Source organism: Hydra vulgaris, chromosome 12, assembly GCF_038396675.1.
Source record: "Hydra vulgaris chromosome 12, alternate assembly HydraT2T_AEP".
Taxonomy (NCBI): Eukaryota; Metazoa; Cnidaria; class Hydrozoa; order Anthoathecata; family Hydridae; genus Hydra; species Hydra vulgaris.
Genome location: NC_088931.1, coordinates 21,867,501 through 21,885,300, shown reverse-complemented (window position 1 = coordinate 21,885,300; position 17,800 = coordinate 21,867,501). Strand labels below are relative to the sequence as shown.

Sequence of the window (17,800 nt, the reverse complement as noted above, 5' to 3'; positions counted from 1 at the left end):
TTTTCATTTATTATATTTTTTATAAGACCAATTTGTTTCTCCTCGCAGCAGCCTTGTTTGTCAAGGTTCGTGTTTTGAAGTTATAGAGTTGAGAGTGGGTTGTAACCACAACTAAAAAGTAGCCTCCTCGACTGTAGTGGCATTCATAGCCTTGGGGAGCTAAATTGAAATTAAAAAAAAAAAAATTATTTCTGTTTCATTTTTACAGAATTATCAGATGAAACAAGAGAAAGTTGGAATTCTTTGGTTACTGGCCAACTTGCTGATCTAAATAAAAAAAATATGTGTTCAGCTATGGTATGTTGCTTTCTTCTTTTTTTAAGAAATATTTTTATTTTATTAAGTAATACTCTTATCAAGTTTTCTCATTCTTGTTAATTTAGTTTAACATTTTTTATATATTATATAAAGGTGTTTTATTAAGTCCAATCAAACTTGAAATTGTAAAAAATAACCCAAAAAATTAAATTTTAATCAAACATTTTTTTTATTTGAAAGTTTAATACATGGCATTAACATTTAAAAATTATTTTGGGCATATGGATACCATGGCTGTTTTTGATGAAGTGCATTCTGGATGTTCATTTTTAGACTACTTTCTCGAGCATTGATGACTGTCAGGGTTGGTCGGGAAGCAGGAGCGATCACTCTCGATTAATGACCACGGAAATAATATTTAGTTGCAAAAAACTGGCCAGATTTTTTAGTCGTTTTGAAAACATTTCAAAAAAACAAAAAAAAAGCACAAAAAATGATTAACTGTACCAATGAGAGACAATCACAAAAAAAATAAACTGGGAAAAGAAAATAACTTTTAATTCGAAAAAACTTACAGCAAAATAAATTACGTTTAGAACAAATATTTTCGAAATATCGCTCTTTTATAATTTTTTTTTTTTTAATTAAGCAACATTTTTTTATATAAATTAACATCTTACAATTGCTTAATAAGGAAACAAATGTTCTTTTATTTATCAAAGAGTGTAATATAATTTTTATTTATATACTTGTGTCTTATTTCCAGTGCTGGATGAAAGAGGGGTGGAGTTAGAGGGGGATATAGCCCTGGGCCCTTAACATTGTGGGGTATACAGTTATCAGGTACACAGAAGAAAATGGATTAGTTGTTAAAATTTTTGAGAAAATTAGTTTTGAGAAATAATTTTTTTGTTGATAACAAGTAAAAATTAATAAACAGAGGGAGGGGGTGTCTTAATGAGCTTAGGGTGGATGGGAAAATTTTCTAAAAATAATTAATAAACAACTGCTCCACACACTTCTATTAAGTACTTGAGAGTACTTTGTATGCATTTTTGAACTTTGTATGCATGTTTGTGTTTAGTAATCAGAAACCTCTTGTATGTTTATTTCATAATTAGTTTTATTAACTTCGATGATAATTAATAATTTCATTGAAAACACAGTTACTGTTGAAAGTGTTTTTGTTTACAAAATAAATCATAAAAATTGCTTTAAAAATTACATTTACATAAAAAGTACATACTTTTTAAATAAAAAATAAGAATATACTAATAAAATCTATAATATATAATAAACTTTCAAAACTTTGACAATTAAAAAAACATATAAAAATATAAATAAACAATAATAATAGTTTAAAAGATTTACGGCTTTGCAGATGTGGCTCCGAGAATGAGCTATAGTATTAAAATTATAGTTTGCTTGATAATATATTATTTAAACAATTTATGGTAGAAATCTCAAAACGTAACAAATCTCGAATAATACAATTTTTCAAACATTTCAACAGAATACTCCAGAACTTTATTTCGCTTAGTCAACATATTTTTTAAACCAATAGTTTGTTCGTAGATTTGGGAGGTTTTTAGTTTTCGCAAATATTCTTTTTATTCTTCCGCACCAAGATATTTTGAGAACATTCAAGTTTATGTATGTTTTCATGTATGTCCATAAAACAAAAATTTTTTAAATTCACGTGAAAGAATTAATTTTATAATTGTTTTGCGGACAAACATTTAAGTTTATGTATGTTTTCAAATGTTTTTGAAACATACATAAACTTAAATGTTCTCAAAACAACTAAAAAATCTGGCCAGTTTTTTGCAACTAAATATTATTTCCATAATCAGTAATCGAGTGGATCGCTCTCGCTTCCAGACCAAGCTTGTACTGTATGTCATGAATAACACAAACAATGCTGACCTCTTAGGAATTAATTATTGCTGGTTTACCAGCAAAAATTAGTGGCTTCATGTAGTCTCGCAGGAAATAATTTAGAGATGTCAAATTGCATGCTCTTGGAGGCCAATTGACAGGTCTATTTCTTGAATTTAACTTATCACCAAATTTTGATTTTAATAAGTCTATGGTTGCAGCTGCAATATGGCGCATAGCGCCATCCTGTTGAAATCATCTTGTCAGTATCAATGTCACTCATATTTTCAACCAAAAAATTGTTTATTATGGTTCAGTAACTAGCTCCTTTGATTGTAAAGTGAGCTCCAGTCTCATTTTTGAAGAAATAAGGTCTGATGATGCCACCACCTAACCATGCAATTTTCTGATTGTAATGAAGTCTTTAGGTCTATTGTGGATTGTTCTCTCTCAATTTTGCTAGATCTGTCACTTGATTTTGCTTTTTAACAAAGCTATTAAGCCAAAAATGAGCTTCATCACTCAACACAATGTTGCAATAAACAAGTCAGTTACCAACTGCTCTAGAGCCCAATTGGCAAAAGAACAACATGTATAATGATCTCGTGGCTTTAATTCTTGCACCAACAGGGCCTTATACGAGTGTATGTCAAGATCTTTGCACAAAAGTTTCTACGAAATGGATAAACAGAGCAACTATTCCTCCCACTGATGACAAATTGATAATCTTGGAACTCCACACTTTTGTTTACAGAGGCAATATTCTCTTTAGTATGCACATTCCTTCAATGTAATCATGTTATTCCATCCTCTAGAGAATATGTGGTACAAAGTTTATTCAATTTGGCAGATGGCTTGGCAGATGTCATATAGTCGATTATGTGCATCATAAAAATCACGAAGTTGTCTATAAGTTGTCTTTTATATTTATTGTATTTATTGTATAATATATATAATATATATAAAATGTTAAACTAAATTGACAAGAATATTGCATTTCATTGTTAAGAACACAATATTTTTATTGTACGAACATTTCATTGTACCAGCATTACACTTTTATTGTGCAAACATTTCACTAGCAGCATTAAAAATTACAAAAACGTCACTAACAAAATGTAAATGTCAATGAAATGTTATAATTACATGAAGCTAAAGCTTTTCAACTTGTTATTTTATACACATAATTTTTTAATATCAGTATTTTGCTTGTTTTAAATGGATTAGGTTTAAAAGGCATTTCCGTTAGATACTAAACCTATAATTTTTTACAATTCTAAGGAAATAATTTTAGTTGTGCAATAGTTTTATTTTTTTTTAAAACTTAATTACAGTTTTTTTAAATAGTTTCATAATATAAATAGAACAAATTTTAATTAATTTTTTGAAAACATTTAAAGCTTTTTTGTAGTATTGTTGAAACATACTGTAAAAAATTGATTGTGAATTTTTCATTATGTTATTTTTTTTAAATAATATAGGGTAACATGATTATTGGACTTGATACAGATTCTGACTCAGATGAGAATAAACACAACTTTTCACGGTATGAAGCCGAGGGATCATTACAGCAGGTGGTTTAGTTTTTCAAATCTAATTAGAGCTGAGAGCAATTAAGATTTTTAAGTCAATGTATTTGTTGCCTGTAAAAAAAAATATTTGTTGCCTGTAAATATAAAAACACTGTAAAAGATCCTTTAGTGTGGAGCACTGTTTGGCTGAAAAATTTCTCTGCAGCAAAAACCGAATTTGATAAAAATGATTCAAAAGCATCATATGCAAACTAAGTTGTTGTAAAAAAATAATTATAAAACAATCTAAACTTACATCAAAATTACACTTTAATCTACAATAACCTTTATACATACATACATATATATATATATATATATATATATATATATATATATATATATATATATATATATATATATATATATGTATTCAATGGTTGATGATTGCCATATAGGCATGAAACTTAAAGTACCATAGAAAAACTTGTTTTTTCTTTGTTAATATATATGTATGTATGTGTATATATATTTGTATAATGTGCTTTATTATACAAATATAAAAATATTATTATATGTTTAATGCGCTTAGTTACAACTGTTAGTTATACTCTCGCTTCTTTAACTAAACGGTGTTCTAAAGCTTTTAATAGTAGTTTTAATAAATGTTTGTTTGTTGTTTTGTTGTTTTCTAATTTTTCAAGTCTGTTTAGAATTTTTTTAGTCAGTTTTCTTTTTATAGAAGAAATTGATACTAAAATGGCTGGTAAAGCAGTTTTTTTAGTAGTGTTTTTTTTTTAGTGTAGTGTTTCAGTTTTGTTCTTAGTTTTTTTTAGGACAAATTTTTTAGTGAGTTTTTCTTTTGTTTTTCAGGAACTATTGGAGGGAGCTGAAGCCTTTTTTAGTTAATTCAAATCATTTTTTTTTTATAGATTATTTTTTGCTCTGCATAAAATTATAAGAATTAATGAGAATGAAATTTTTTAGACAGTCAAACTGATACTGATTAAAACTAAAAAGTTTACTATTTAGTTTTATTTTCAGTTAAAATTTTATTTCATGTATTTAATATGAAAAATTACATAAGATTGTTATTTGTTAAGGCGGACATGTATTTCAGGCACCCCTTTTAGTAGGTTCATAAAAGAGTCTTATACAAAACAAATTAATGGTTGAAAACCATACCCTAACCAAACCCTAGCTATGACTCTTAGGGTTATGCTCAGGGTTTGCTTTGGGTTTGCTTTGGGTATGGCTTTCATTAAAATAAACTTTATTGTTGGGTTCAGGGTAAGAGTAGTTATTAATAACCATCTTCGTAATGAAAGAGATAGAGCAAGGCAAAATTTAATTAAGTTGAAACATCTGGTATAGTATGTAAACTTATCCTCTTTCTTATAATAAATTACAATATTTCTGGGGGTTATATATACCCTCGTTATTCAAGTAAAAATGAGCAAGGCAAAATGAAGTTAATTGTCGTCAAAATATAAGAAATGCTTCTCGGCAAAATGAAATTAGTTTGAACCCTAATGAAGATAATGTGGTTAGGCAAGTTAATAATAATTGTTGTCGAATTGAAAGAAATGGAGCTACGTGAGAGGAAATTAATCATCTAGGATAAAGGAATAAAGTGGTTAGCAAGTTAATGATAACCGTTGTTGAAATAAAAGAAATGGAGATAAATTAATAATGAAATTAATCTACAAAGTGTACAAAATGCAGCTAGACAAGGAAGTATGGATTGTATAGCAAAATGTAATAATATTCCAGATTTTAATTCTTTAGGAGAATTGAACCAGATCTGTCTGCATTGTTGTGCTAAAAAGTTTCCTGATGAAGCACATTTTTTATGTTGCCTTAATGGAAAAGTAGTTTTGCCTCCACTTTCACCATTTATTTACAGGGATATCCAAATATAAATTTTTTTAAACATTAGAAATTATAATGCATGTCTTTCCTTTGCTTCATTTACAGCTAATGTGGTTCAACCTAGGAATCATGAGCCACCATGTTTTAGAATGTGTTCAAGTTTTTTATTGTGTAGATAGTCTTAGGCCAGATCAAGATATTTCCCGAACATATTGCCAATTGTGTGTCTATGACCCACTTGCAGCAGTAAATTTTAGAATGCAGCAACGTGGCAATGATCTTTGCTTACGTGATTCCAAATTCGGATTCTTGTTGAATCCAAATTTGCCCTGTATGAAAGATGAAGTATGCAGCTAAAAATATCCTAAAAAATAGTAGAGCTAGGCTGTTATACTAGCCGGTTATTTTTTTATAACTAAAGTTCTACTTAAAAAAAAAATGGTGTAGAGCAAAATGACCACCCTTGCCAGCCAAGCATTGTACTTAGCAGAGAGGTGATAACAGGTAGATAGCCGGATATATATGGTGTTTTTGTTGTATATCTAGGTTCTGTGGTCTAGTCTTTCATAATTATATAGAAAACACATATATGTTAATATGTTAATAATGTTGTCTAGCCTTTCATAATTATATAGAAAACACATAATGTTAATATATGTTAGTTAGATGTGAGAATATCTTCCAAATACTTTCACATCTAATGTAACATTGTTCGCTGATGGTACTACCATTTATTCTTGTCATGATAAAAAGCCAACACTCTCTGATTGCTTGGAGAGGGCATTGGAGCTTGAAAAGGATCTTAATTCTGCTACAGCATGGGGCTCACAGTGGCTGGTGAACTTTAATTCTGATAAAACTCAATTTTTTTTCAGCCAATCGTTATCGCAATAATTTAGATCTTCCTATATTTATGAACAGTAATGTACTCGGTGAGTCATCTACCCTTTATCTTCTAGGATTAAGTCTTACTTCTAATCTTTCTTGGAAACCATATATCAAATCCATTGCAAAATTAGCATCTGCTCAGGTTGCTTCTCTTTATCGAACCTGAAACTTTCTTACTCCGGATTCTATCTCTATAAATCTCAAATCCAGCCTTATATGGAATACTGTTGTCATATCTGGAGCGGATCTTCTAATGATGCCCTTTCTCTTTTAGACAAGGTGCAAAAACGCATTGTAAACATAGTTGGACCTGCTCTTGCAGCCAACCTCCAACCATTATCACATTGTCGTAATGTTGCTTCTCTTTCTCTTTTCTGCAAATACTATAATGGGCATTGCTCTAAAGAGCTAATATCTTTTGTGCCATCTACTAAAGTTCATTCTCGTGTTACTTGACATTCAATTAAGTCTCATCATTTTTCTGTGACTGTTCCTAAGTGCTCCAAAAACTCTTATTTGTCTAGTTTTTTTCCTCGAACATCAGCTCTTTGGAATTCGCTTTCTTCATCTTGCTTTCCTGATTTATTTAATTTGCAATCCTTTAAGTTGTCTGTCAGTTATTATCTTGCTCTACAATCTTCATCTTTTCTCTTCCAGTAACTTCCAACTCTAGTTAGTGGTTGCTTGCAGTCTTGTTGGAAGCGAAGATGTTTAAAAAAAAAAAAATTATTGTAATGTAATGCGAATAAACTAATATGTTATACTATTTGCTATTGTCTGCGTAATTGTTGTGTTGTACTTTGTTGTAATGTTTTGTGTTAATAGGCAACTTGATTTGTTTTTCATTTTGCGCTGTCTTCAACTGTGTCTGTTGTTAAGAATGATTATAGGTAGTTTTATTAATCTACCTAACTACTTTTAATCATTTATTAAAAGCCAAGACAACATTTAATATTGCTATAATCCAATTGTTTAAATCTCAAATTCTTTTTTTTATTTTATAGTGTTATTGATAACTTTGCTCTTTAAATGAGATGTTATAGTTGGTTTTTCATTAAAGAAATTGATTTCAAAATTGATTCCAAAATTGATTGAAGTTTTTTTTTTTAATCTATTTTATTTAAGATGTTTTCACTTTTTTTTTAAATAATGACAACTATGGAGTTACATTATTTTTTTAATACATGATAAATTATCATCCTTATTGGTAATAAATATTTTTAATTATAATAATATGTTTTTCTTTATAATAAGCTGCGCTAGGCCTCAGTCCTGTAGATGGGTGTTGTTATAACTGATTTTGAAAAGTACATTCATTACAAAAGTTGCTGTCTTCAACGTTAATTTTTTTCTAAGAAAATTGACAAATTGTTTTTTTTTTTTTTTTTTTTTTTTGTTTTAATAAATATTTAACTATATATCATTTATATATTTTAAATAGATTTGTTTTAAAGATATATAAATTTAAGATTTTCTGTTTTTATGGATTTGAAAAAACAAGTTTAAATATATTTTTTGAGATTTATCTGTTTTCTAACCTTTTCAGCCCATTACCTATACAAAATTTAAGGAAAATTTTGATTAAACCTAATGATTTTAACACAAAATTAAAGCAAAGGCAAGGCAAATATACTCCTGGTACTTTTTGCTAATTATTTTCCGCTATAATAAAATATGACTCAGATAAATCAATAAAAATGTGATTGGCATTGTTAACAGCTTTAAGTTAGGTCTTTCGCTTACTGTTATTTTTTTTCTAAGTTCTGCTGCATTATAGAATAATATAAAGGTAAATAATAGAACAAAGTTTCAAAGCTTATAGTTAAAAAATCGCACATACACATGGAAACAAAGGCTTTGATGTTATCGGAGCCAAAATGTTAAAGTCAGCTTTTATATATATAAACTTTGTTATGGTATATGTATAAAATGCTCAAGTAACACAAAAGGTTATATTAGACCTCTAATGAAGCTAAGATAATTACTTTCCACCATTTTCTGTAACCTATTGAAAGCGAGTAAAAAATGAGTGGGAGGTGTGAATTAGACCTATCATGACCCGTTTTTCAGGTCCAGATTTTCTAATATTATAGATGTAGGAAATAATGTGTTTTGAATACTTTTTGGTGAGAATTTTTTAATTTATCATTAATTTAACTAAGTATTTTTAATTTGAAAAAGTACTATTTTTTTTTTTTTAAGTAAATTAGTGTTTTTTTGCTTTTGTAAACTTAGATAAATTTATTTTAGGCTTATGAAAATTATCAAGTGCAACCAATGACAAATGAGTTCATGGAGACATTTGGCTATGATGAAATTGCTGTGCATGACAGTCAAGACCTTAAGTAAGATTTTAAATTATTTTGTCAAAAGAAAATGTTAAAGACCGACTTGAAAAAAAAAGTTTTTTATTTGTTTTAGAAGTCCATTTAGTAGTGTTGGAAACAATGCATTTATAATTAAAGCTGACGAGGAATCAGTAAGTATATGTCCATTGGTATACTAATTTTCAGTGGATAACTACAGAATAATAAAATTAGCATAAAACACAAAGCAAACAGTAGTTGATTGATTAAATTGTTGCAAGTATATATTTAATTATATTTTATTATGATTAATAAAATCTTCATATCATGAGGTTTATCAGTGTTTGCTTATTTAACAAAGATTGCATTTATATAATTACTTATTTAACTATGAGATCATGCATATTTACTTATTAAACATATCCAGAATTTTTTATTAATTTATGAACTTAGATTTTTGATTAATTTTTATAAAAACTTTATTTCTTAAAAATGAACAAATTTACTTTTTAAGGAAAATGAAAAGTTGTTTGAAAGCATATGTATACAAAAAATCCAACCTTTTGATGATAACTCAAGTGATGAAGAAGAGGTTTTCATTATTATTATTATTATTATTGTTGTTGTTATTATTATTATTATTATTATTATTATTATTGTTGTTGTTGTTATTATTATTATTATTATAGCAGTTATTATTAATACCACTAAGCAAGTTATTAAGTTATAGTCACAGGCAAGCAGTTAAAGTTTAATTTTGCTACTAGTAGCAAAATTAATTTTTTACTGCTTGCCTGATGATTGTGGTAACACATGAAACTCAGAGTTGCATTATTAAATTGGATTGTAAATATTAGCATTTAGCTAATTCCTAGTACTGCGGGTAGCAGTAACATATATACTATATAGCTCTAGTTTATTTATTGAGCACTCTTTTAAGTATACATTATTATACATGATAATAGAAAGATATTTTCTTTATTTATATATATGCATATATATATATATATATTAGGGTGTCCCTTAATTGAGTGAAATTTTTTTTTGGTTATCAAAATGCATACCCCCTATTTATTTTTAAACTATCTAGACTTACTTAAATAAAAAAAATTTCTTCGTTCGAGAACATTAACGCATGCCGACAGAACTCTGAAGATATTTAAAATTGCTGTTTTTAGCCCTTCTGGTTATGTAGCTAAATCAATTGAAACATTTATATTTTCTAAAATATTTGTTAAAAGAATATAAACTTACGGATCAGGCAGGATATTTTCTTTTGAAGGTCTCTTTTTTACAGTCTGGATACAGATTTCTATGCTCTTGCACACAGCAAGAGCATAGAAATCACACAGCAATTACTTTTGTGCTTCTTTTGTTGTATTTGTTTCTTCTTTGCAGTGATCAAACCATGAAAATCTTGAATAAGTTTTACTGATCTTTCAGCTGCATCATTAACTGCTCTTAAAGAAAGAGTTTTTATTTTTGCCTTTTTATAGGCATCATCTTCATCACATGTTGAAACGGGTATCTGAAGGAAGTTTTTCTTAATTTTTAATTGAGAGAATAAATTTGTGCTCTTGACAGACACAAAGTCACTTCATAATTTTCCTGCAACAATAAGGCAGTATTATTATTAGTTCAGTGAAAACAGTATAGAAGATAATAGTATGTATTCCTACCTACCATACAAATAATCAGACATCTTCTGTCAATGGAACGTATCTCTTCCCAGAATCAAGCAAACTCTCTCTTTGTATGCTCACTACTATGTTTTCCTTGGTTTGTTCATTAACTTCATCATCAAAGAGTGATAAAACAGTAATTTCCTCTGACAAGTAATAAAGATGATGACAAAACTTGCTCACAAATCTTGATTTGGCGCCTTCACTACCAGACTGCATCCAAGCCATGGTTTCACATATATAACTGCAATAAATAAACAAATGTCTTCAAGTGCTCATTTATCCTTGGCACTAATTTTGATCTGGGATTGCAACAAACATATCTTTGAAGAGTAAATAGTTCTAGCCATCCACCTTGCCTGATGCATTGCTCTGGGAGGTCTGATTTAATTTTTTTTCTCATTATCACCTAAGAAAATAACAGATAGTTCAATCAGTTCCTGATAATCGTCACATATAATAGTTTTTTGTAGTTCTAGATTATAAAATGTCAACAATTCTTCAATTTTTGTATTACTAAAATGTTGCTTGACAATATCGGTGTATGTTTCAATAGCAGCCAGATTAATAGTTTTCCAGTTGTCTCTAAACTTTTTAAACATGAGGATATTAGGGCTACTTGTGACTTGGTGGATTTTTGTTTCAAACACACATTTTAAAATCAGTTTGTAGATTTGACAGCGGCAAGCAAAAAGTAGTAATTCCCTGTCTAGTTTTTGTTCCAAAAGTACACATGCTCTTTTTGTGTCACAGCACATTATTTGTACCCTGTCATCAAAGTTCCTTTCATAAAGTGTGTTTAACACAGCTTCAGCTTGATCTTGGTTAGAAGAGCTCTCCAGTTTGGGTACAGCCAGCAGTTGTTCTTTTTCTCCATATGAAATTAGAATTGCCTGACATTCTTCTTTAGAACATCTTACGTCCATTCCAGGTAATAATTTCCCATCCAAGTGAATTGTCACCATTTCAGGTATATTATTCTTAAAATCTGATTTTATACATTCCACTATAACTTTTTTATTTTGTGTGCAAATGCGTTGAATAAATGGTTTGTTTAGCTTGCGCTTTTTTTTGAATTTTTTGCAACTTTCTCCAAGCATGGTGAAGATCTAATCAAAGTTTTTTTTACACAATTAGGTATAGCTCTGGTAGGATTTTAGCTTTTTCCCAAGATATAATACACTCTTGAATGACGAGATTTACGCTTTTACTAACAGTCAATTTAACTTCATGAGTGTCTAAAAAAAAGTACTGCAAGAACTTGACGGTTAGACAGTAACTTTGGGTCTTTAATTTGATAATTCATGTCATCAACTAAAAAAAATACTTTTTTTATTGTATCTTAATTCCACTGCCATTTCATAAATATAAAACAATATGTATTAATCACAAGAATAACTGAATCACTTTACAGAATTAGAAAATCTCAAGAAATCCTTACAAATAAACACTTCTTTAAATTTAATTTGAAATAAAGTAGTGTTAGCATTTCCATTCTAAAATTAAACTAAAAAGGTATTTAGCTAAGTAATTACAAAAGTCTTTTGAAGAAAAACATTCTTATTATACATTTCTTACTGTTAAATGTTAAAACTTATTTATTCAAAAAGTTTATTGTGCGGTCACTGCAAATAGATTTTTTAAAAACGATTGGTAGCGAAAGAGTTAAAACGATTTTTACAATGTCTCAAAATTGATAATAAGTATCTATTTACATTTATTGTAAATAGATAGTTATTATCTATTTACTTATATATCAATTATTATCAAATTATCAAGATAATATTTATCGATTTTCATTTATCAATTTCGTGTCATTGTAAAAACACTTTGAGCACATCCGCCCTTTTAACAAATGACGCGGGTAAGCGCAACTACTGTGCAACTTGTATAAACATGATTCGATGCAAGTCAGCATGGGTCATCATACTCCAAATAAAGTAAAAATTTATTTTCAAGTGTTTTAAAAGAAAATAAACAACCTATGCGTTAGTAAATAAAGTGTTTAAATAAATGAACAAACGTATGCGTTAGAAAATAAAAACTTTGAATTATATATAAATATATATATATATATTTATATATAATTCTTAAATATTTATATATAATATAATATATATTTATATATAATATTTTATATATATATATAAATATAAATATATATATAAATATATATATATATATATATCAATTTTTTTCAGCCAATCGTTATCGCAATAATTTAGATCTTCCTATATTTATGAACGGTGATGTACTCGATGAGTCACCTACTCTTCATCTTCTAGGATTAACTCTTACTCCCAATCTTTCTTGGAAACCATATATCAAATCGGTTGCAAAATTAGCATCTGCTAAGGTTGCATCTCTTTATCGAGCTCGCCACTTTCTTACTCTGGATTCTATTCTCTATCTCTATAAATCTCAAATCCGGCCTTGTATGGAATACTGTTGCCATATCTGGGGCGGATCTTCTAATGATGCCCTTTCTCTTTTAGACAAGGTGCAAAAACGCATTGTAAACATAGTTGGACCTGCTCTTGCAGCCAACCTTCAACCATTATCACATCGTCGTAATGTTGCTTCTCTTTCTCTTTTCTACAAATACTATAATGGGCACTGCTCTAAAGAGCTAGCGTCTCTTGTGCCATCTACTAAAATTCATTCTCGTGTTACTCGTCATTCAATTAAGTGTCATCCTTTTTCTGTGACTATTCCTAAGTGCTCCAAAAACGCTTATTCGTCTAGTTTTTTTCCTCGAACATCAGTTCTTTGGAATTCGCTTCCTTCATCTTGCTTTTCTGATTCATATAATTTGCAATCTTTTAAATCGTCCGTCAATCGTTATCTTGCTCTACAATCTTCATCTTTTCTCTTACAGTAACTTCCAACTTTAATTAGTGGCTGCTTGCAGCCTTGTTGGAAGCAAAGATGTTTAAAAAAAAATATATATATATATATATTTATATATATATATGTATATATATACATACATATGCATATATATACATAAATTTATATATATATATGAAATATAGAGCATAAAACAACAGCTGCGTATAAACTAAATTTTTTCTTTTTTTTCAACCTGTTTTTGCACAGATTGCCATCAGACGTAAAATATAATACAAAAAACTGTTACAAATATTACATAAAAATGTCAAAGAAGACATTTAAAAGCAGGTATGTAGATGACATTGATGCAAGATTCGACTTAATACAAAATCATGATTAGTTTCTGGAGTTATAAAACAACCAAGATCCAGCAATAAAATATACTTCAGAAAAAGAAAACAATAAAAAGGAATTAAACTTCTTGGATATAACTGTAACCAACACTAATAACTCATACTATAACTTCAAAATCCATCAAAAGTCGGCTATCACTAATATACAAATAAAACCTACATCAAATGTTAATCCAAACATAGTTATGGGTGTTTTTAAAAGTTTTGTATCTCGTGCCATGAAAATTTGTTCCAAAATGTATCTTAATGATGAAAAACAGTTTTTAGTGAACATGTTTGCAGAAAATGGGCATGATAGATTAAAGCTTGAAACAACTCCTAAGAACTATATTCAGAAAAGAAACAACCTTTCTAAAACTTAAACCTTACAACGTCCGAATAATTTTTACTACACCACCTACGTTAAAAAACATCTTATGCAACAAGAAGTCTAAATTAATTCCCAATAGCGATCCCGGTGTCTATAAACTCACAAGCTCTTGTGGCAGTATATACATTAGCAAAACAAAAAAGAAAATTTTAACGTGATGCATTGAACATCAAAAAACTATTTAAAAGGTAAAACGGAATTAGCATACGCTAAGGTTGCCTCTCCTTATCGCTCTTGCCATTTTCTTACTCCTAGGTTCTTCTAGAAATTACTTCTAAGTTTCTCTTTATTGTGCTTGCTATTTTCTTAATCCTGATTCCATTCTCTATCTCTACAAATTTTTTATTCATTCCTGCATGAAATACTGTTGTCATATTTGAGCTGGTTCTTCTAATGATACTCTTTCTCTTCTAGACAAGGTCCAAAATTGCATTTTAAACATAGTTGGACCTGCTCTATCTGCCAAGCTTGAGCCCCTCTTCCATCATTGTAAAGTTTCATCTCTTTCTCTTATCTACAAATACTATCATGGTCACTGCTCAAAGGAGCAATCATCTCTAGTTTCATCAACTAAAATTCATTCTTGTTTGACTAATCATTTAGCTAAGTCTCATTTGTTTACTGTATCTATCCCTGCATGCTCTAAAATCTTTTAGTTGTCTAGTTTTTTTCCCTGCACTTTAACTCTTTGGAACTCTCTCCTATCTTCATGTTTTCCTAAACTCATACAACCTTCAACTTTTCAATATATATTTTATATATATATATATATATATATATATATATATATATATATATATATATATATATATATATATATATATATAATATATATATATATATAACATATATAATATATATATATCTAATATATATATATTGTATATATTTTATATATATATTTATTATATATATATATATATGTATATATATATATATATATAATATATATATATATATATATATATATTATATATATATACATACATATATATATATATATATATATATATATATATATATATATATATATACATATATATATATATTATATATATATATATATATATATATATATATATATATATATATATATATATTATATATATATATATATATATATATATTAGGTCTAGGAATTAATTCATGCGCTTTTTAACTGAAAATTGAAGGTTTATTTCAAAAACTAAATGGATGAATACATTAATGAAAATAGTGTCCATCGCTAGTCACTACTTTTGCCCATCTTTCCGGCAATTTACGAATTCCGTGTCGAAAAAATGCTTCATCCTTAGAAGTGATCCAATCAGAGACCCATTTTTCAATATTTTCTGAAGAAGTGAAGCGCTGTCCAATCAAATCGTTATTCATGCAATCGAACAAGTAGTAGTCAGAAGGAGAATACGGCGGGTGGGGTAACACTTCCCATTCGTTGATAACGTTCTCCATTAATAGTATCACCAGGTGTCAGAAGCTCATGGTACACCACACCTTTCATATCCCACCATATACACAGCATAACCTTTGCACAGTGAATATTCCGATTGGGTTGTGATGGACCTGGTTCACCTGGTTTTTTACCCAGGCCTTTTTTCGTTTAGGATTCTCGTAATAAATCCATTTCTCATCACCAGTAACGATTCGATGCAAAAATCCCTTTCTTTTCTGTCTTTCAAGCAGCAATTCACAAATGGTCTTCTTCTTTAGAACAATTTTGCAAGGTCCTCTTGCGTTTGACAAGAATCCTGATCGAGCAATGCTGCCAATTCTGCATCTTCAAACTTTTTCAGCTGTCCTGGTCGCTCTTAGTCTTCCAAACAAAAAAACCGTGCAAACCACTTCTGACACGTTTGCTCAGCTAGAGCATGGTCACCATAAACTTCTACCGAAAGTCATCATATAAAATATGATGACTTTCGGTAGCACTTTTCTTCATGTTAAAGTAATGAAGAAGAATCCCCTGGAATAATACTATATTAGGAACAAAAATCGACATTATCAGTTAATTTAAAAATAGTGTTGTTTACGCTTAAATTAAATGATTTATAATGAAAATGATGCGCAATAACAGTGATCTTCGCACGCATGCGTGGCTAAACGAAACGCTGAGACAATAAGCTAGTTTCGTAATCCCTTGTCAAACCGCACAAATTAATTCCTAGACCAAATGTATTATATATATATTTATTATATATATATATATATATAAATATATATATATATATATATATATATATATATATAAATATATATATATATATATATATATATATATATATATATATATATATATATATATATATATATATGTATATAATATATATATATGTATATATATATATATATATATATATTAATATATATATATGTATATAAATATATATGTATATATATATATATATATATATATATATATATATATATATATATATAATATATATATATATATATAAATGTATATATATATATATATATTATATATATATATATATATATATATATATATATATATATATATATATACATATATATATATATATATATATATATATATATATATATATATATATATATATATATATATATATATATGTATATATATTGTATATATAGCAGTCAGGACCCATGAAAAACTGTTCATAATTGGTCTATGTTTCTCAGTCTACCACTCGTGCTTGATCACAACTTAATGTTATTCCTTTTATGTTTTTGTTTTTTTATTATTATTATTTATTTTTTAATCTATTCACTCCCAACAAGGCGCAAGCAGCCACTATTAAATTGGGAGTTATTACAAAAAAAAGATAGAGTTATAGAGCAAGGAAATGTTTGACAGAATACTTGATAAGTTGAAGGTTGTATGAGTTTAGGAAAACATGAAGATAGGAGAGAGTTCCAAAGAGTTAAAGTGCAGGGAAAAAAACTAGACAACTAAAAGATTTTAGAGCATGCAGAGATAGATACTGTAAACAAATGAGACTTAGCTAAATGATTAGTTAAACAAGAATGAATTTTAGTTGATGAAACTAGAGATGATTGCTCCTTTGAGCAGTGACCATGATAGTATTTGTAGATAAGAGGAAGAGATGAAACTTTACAATGATGGAAGAGGGGCTCAAGCTTGGCAGATAGAGCAGGTCCAACTATGTTTAAAATGCAATTTTGGACCTTTTCTAGAAGAGAAAGAGTATCATTAGAAGAACCAGCTCAAATATGACAACAGTATTCCATGCAGGAATGAATAAGAAATTTGTAGAGATAGAGAATGGAATCAGGATTAAGAAGATAGCAAGCACAATAAAGAGAAGCTTAGAAGTAATTTCTAGAAGAATCTAGGAGTAAGAAAATGGCAAGAGCGATAAGGAAAGGCAACCTTAGTGTATGCTAATTTAGCAATCTATTGTATATATGGTTTCCATAAAAGATCAGTAATAAACGATAATCCAAGGAGATGTAAAGAAGAGGACTCAGTGATTATAATATTCATTAATATAGGAATGTCAACATTATTGCGATAGTTGTTTGCATTAAATAACTGAGTTTCGTTGGAGTTAAAATTTACAAGTCACTGCAAACCTTAATCTGTTCTAGAAGTGAGATCAGATTCGAGATCGGCTGCCTGTTCTAAGTGATCAAAAAGAGAAGACTTTTTGTCAAGACAAAGTCAGTATAGTATGTCAGGAGTATAAAGTTGGTTCATCAGCAAATAGAACTACTTTAGATGTAAGGCTGTTGGAAAGATCATTGATCTAGGTCAGAAACAAAACTGGACCAAGGGTAGAACCTTGAG

At 28.4% G+C, this 17,800-nt stretch overlaps 1 protein-coding gene across 1 annotated transcript in view; it reads left to right on the top strand.

Moving 5' to 3' along the window:
• Window positions 1–17,800, top strand: part of LOC101236472 (serine/threonine-protein phosphatase 6 regulatory subunit 3) — a 92,875-nt gene that overhangs the window by 56,816 nt on the left and 18,259 nt on the right. The window contains exons 16-20 of the mRNA XM_065812554.1: window positions 209–297; window positions 3,618–3,710; window positions 8,658–8,752; window positions 8,829–8,886; window positions 9,228–9,305. Of these exons, the coding sequence (XP_065668626.1) occupies window positions 209–297; window positions 3,618–3,710; window positions 8,658–8,752; window positions 8,829–8,886; window positions 9,228–9,305 (413 nt within the window). The remainder of the gene's footprint in view (window positions 1–208; window positions 298–3,617; window positions 3,711–8,657; window positions 8,753–8,828; window positions 8,887–9,227; window positions 9,306–17,800) is intronic.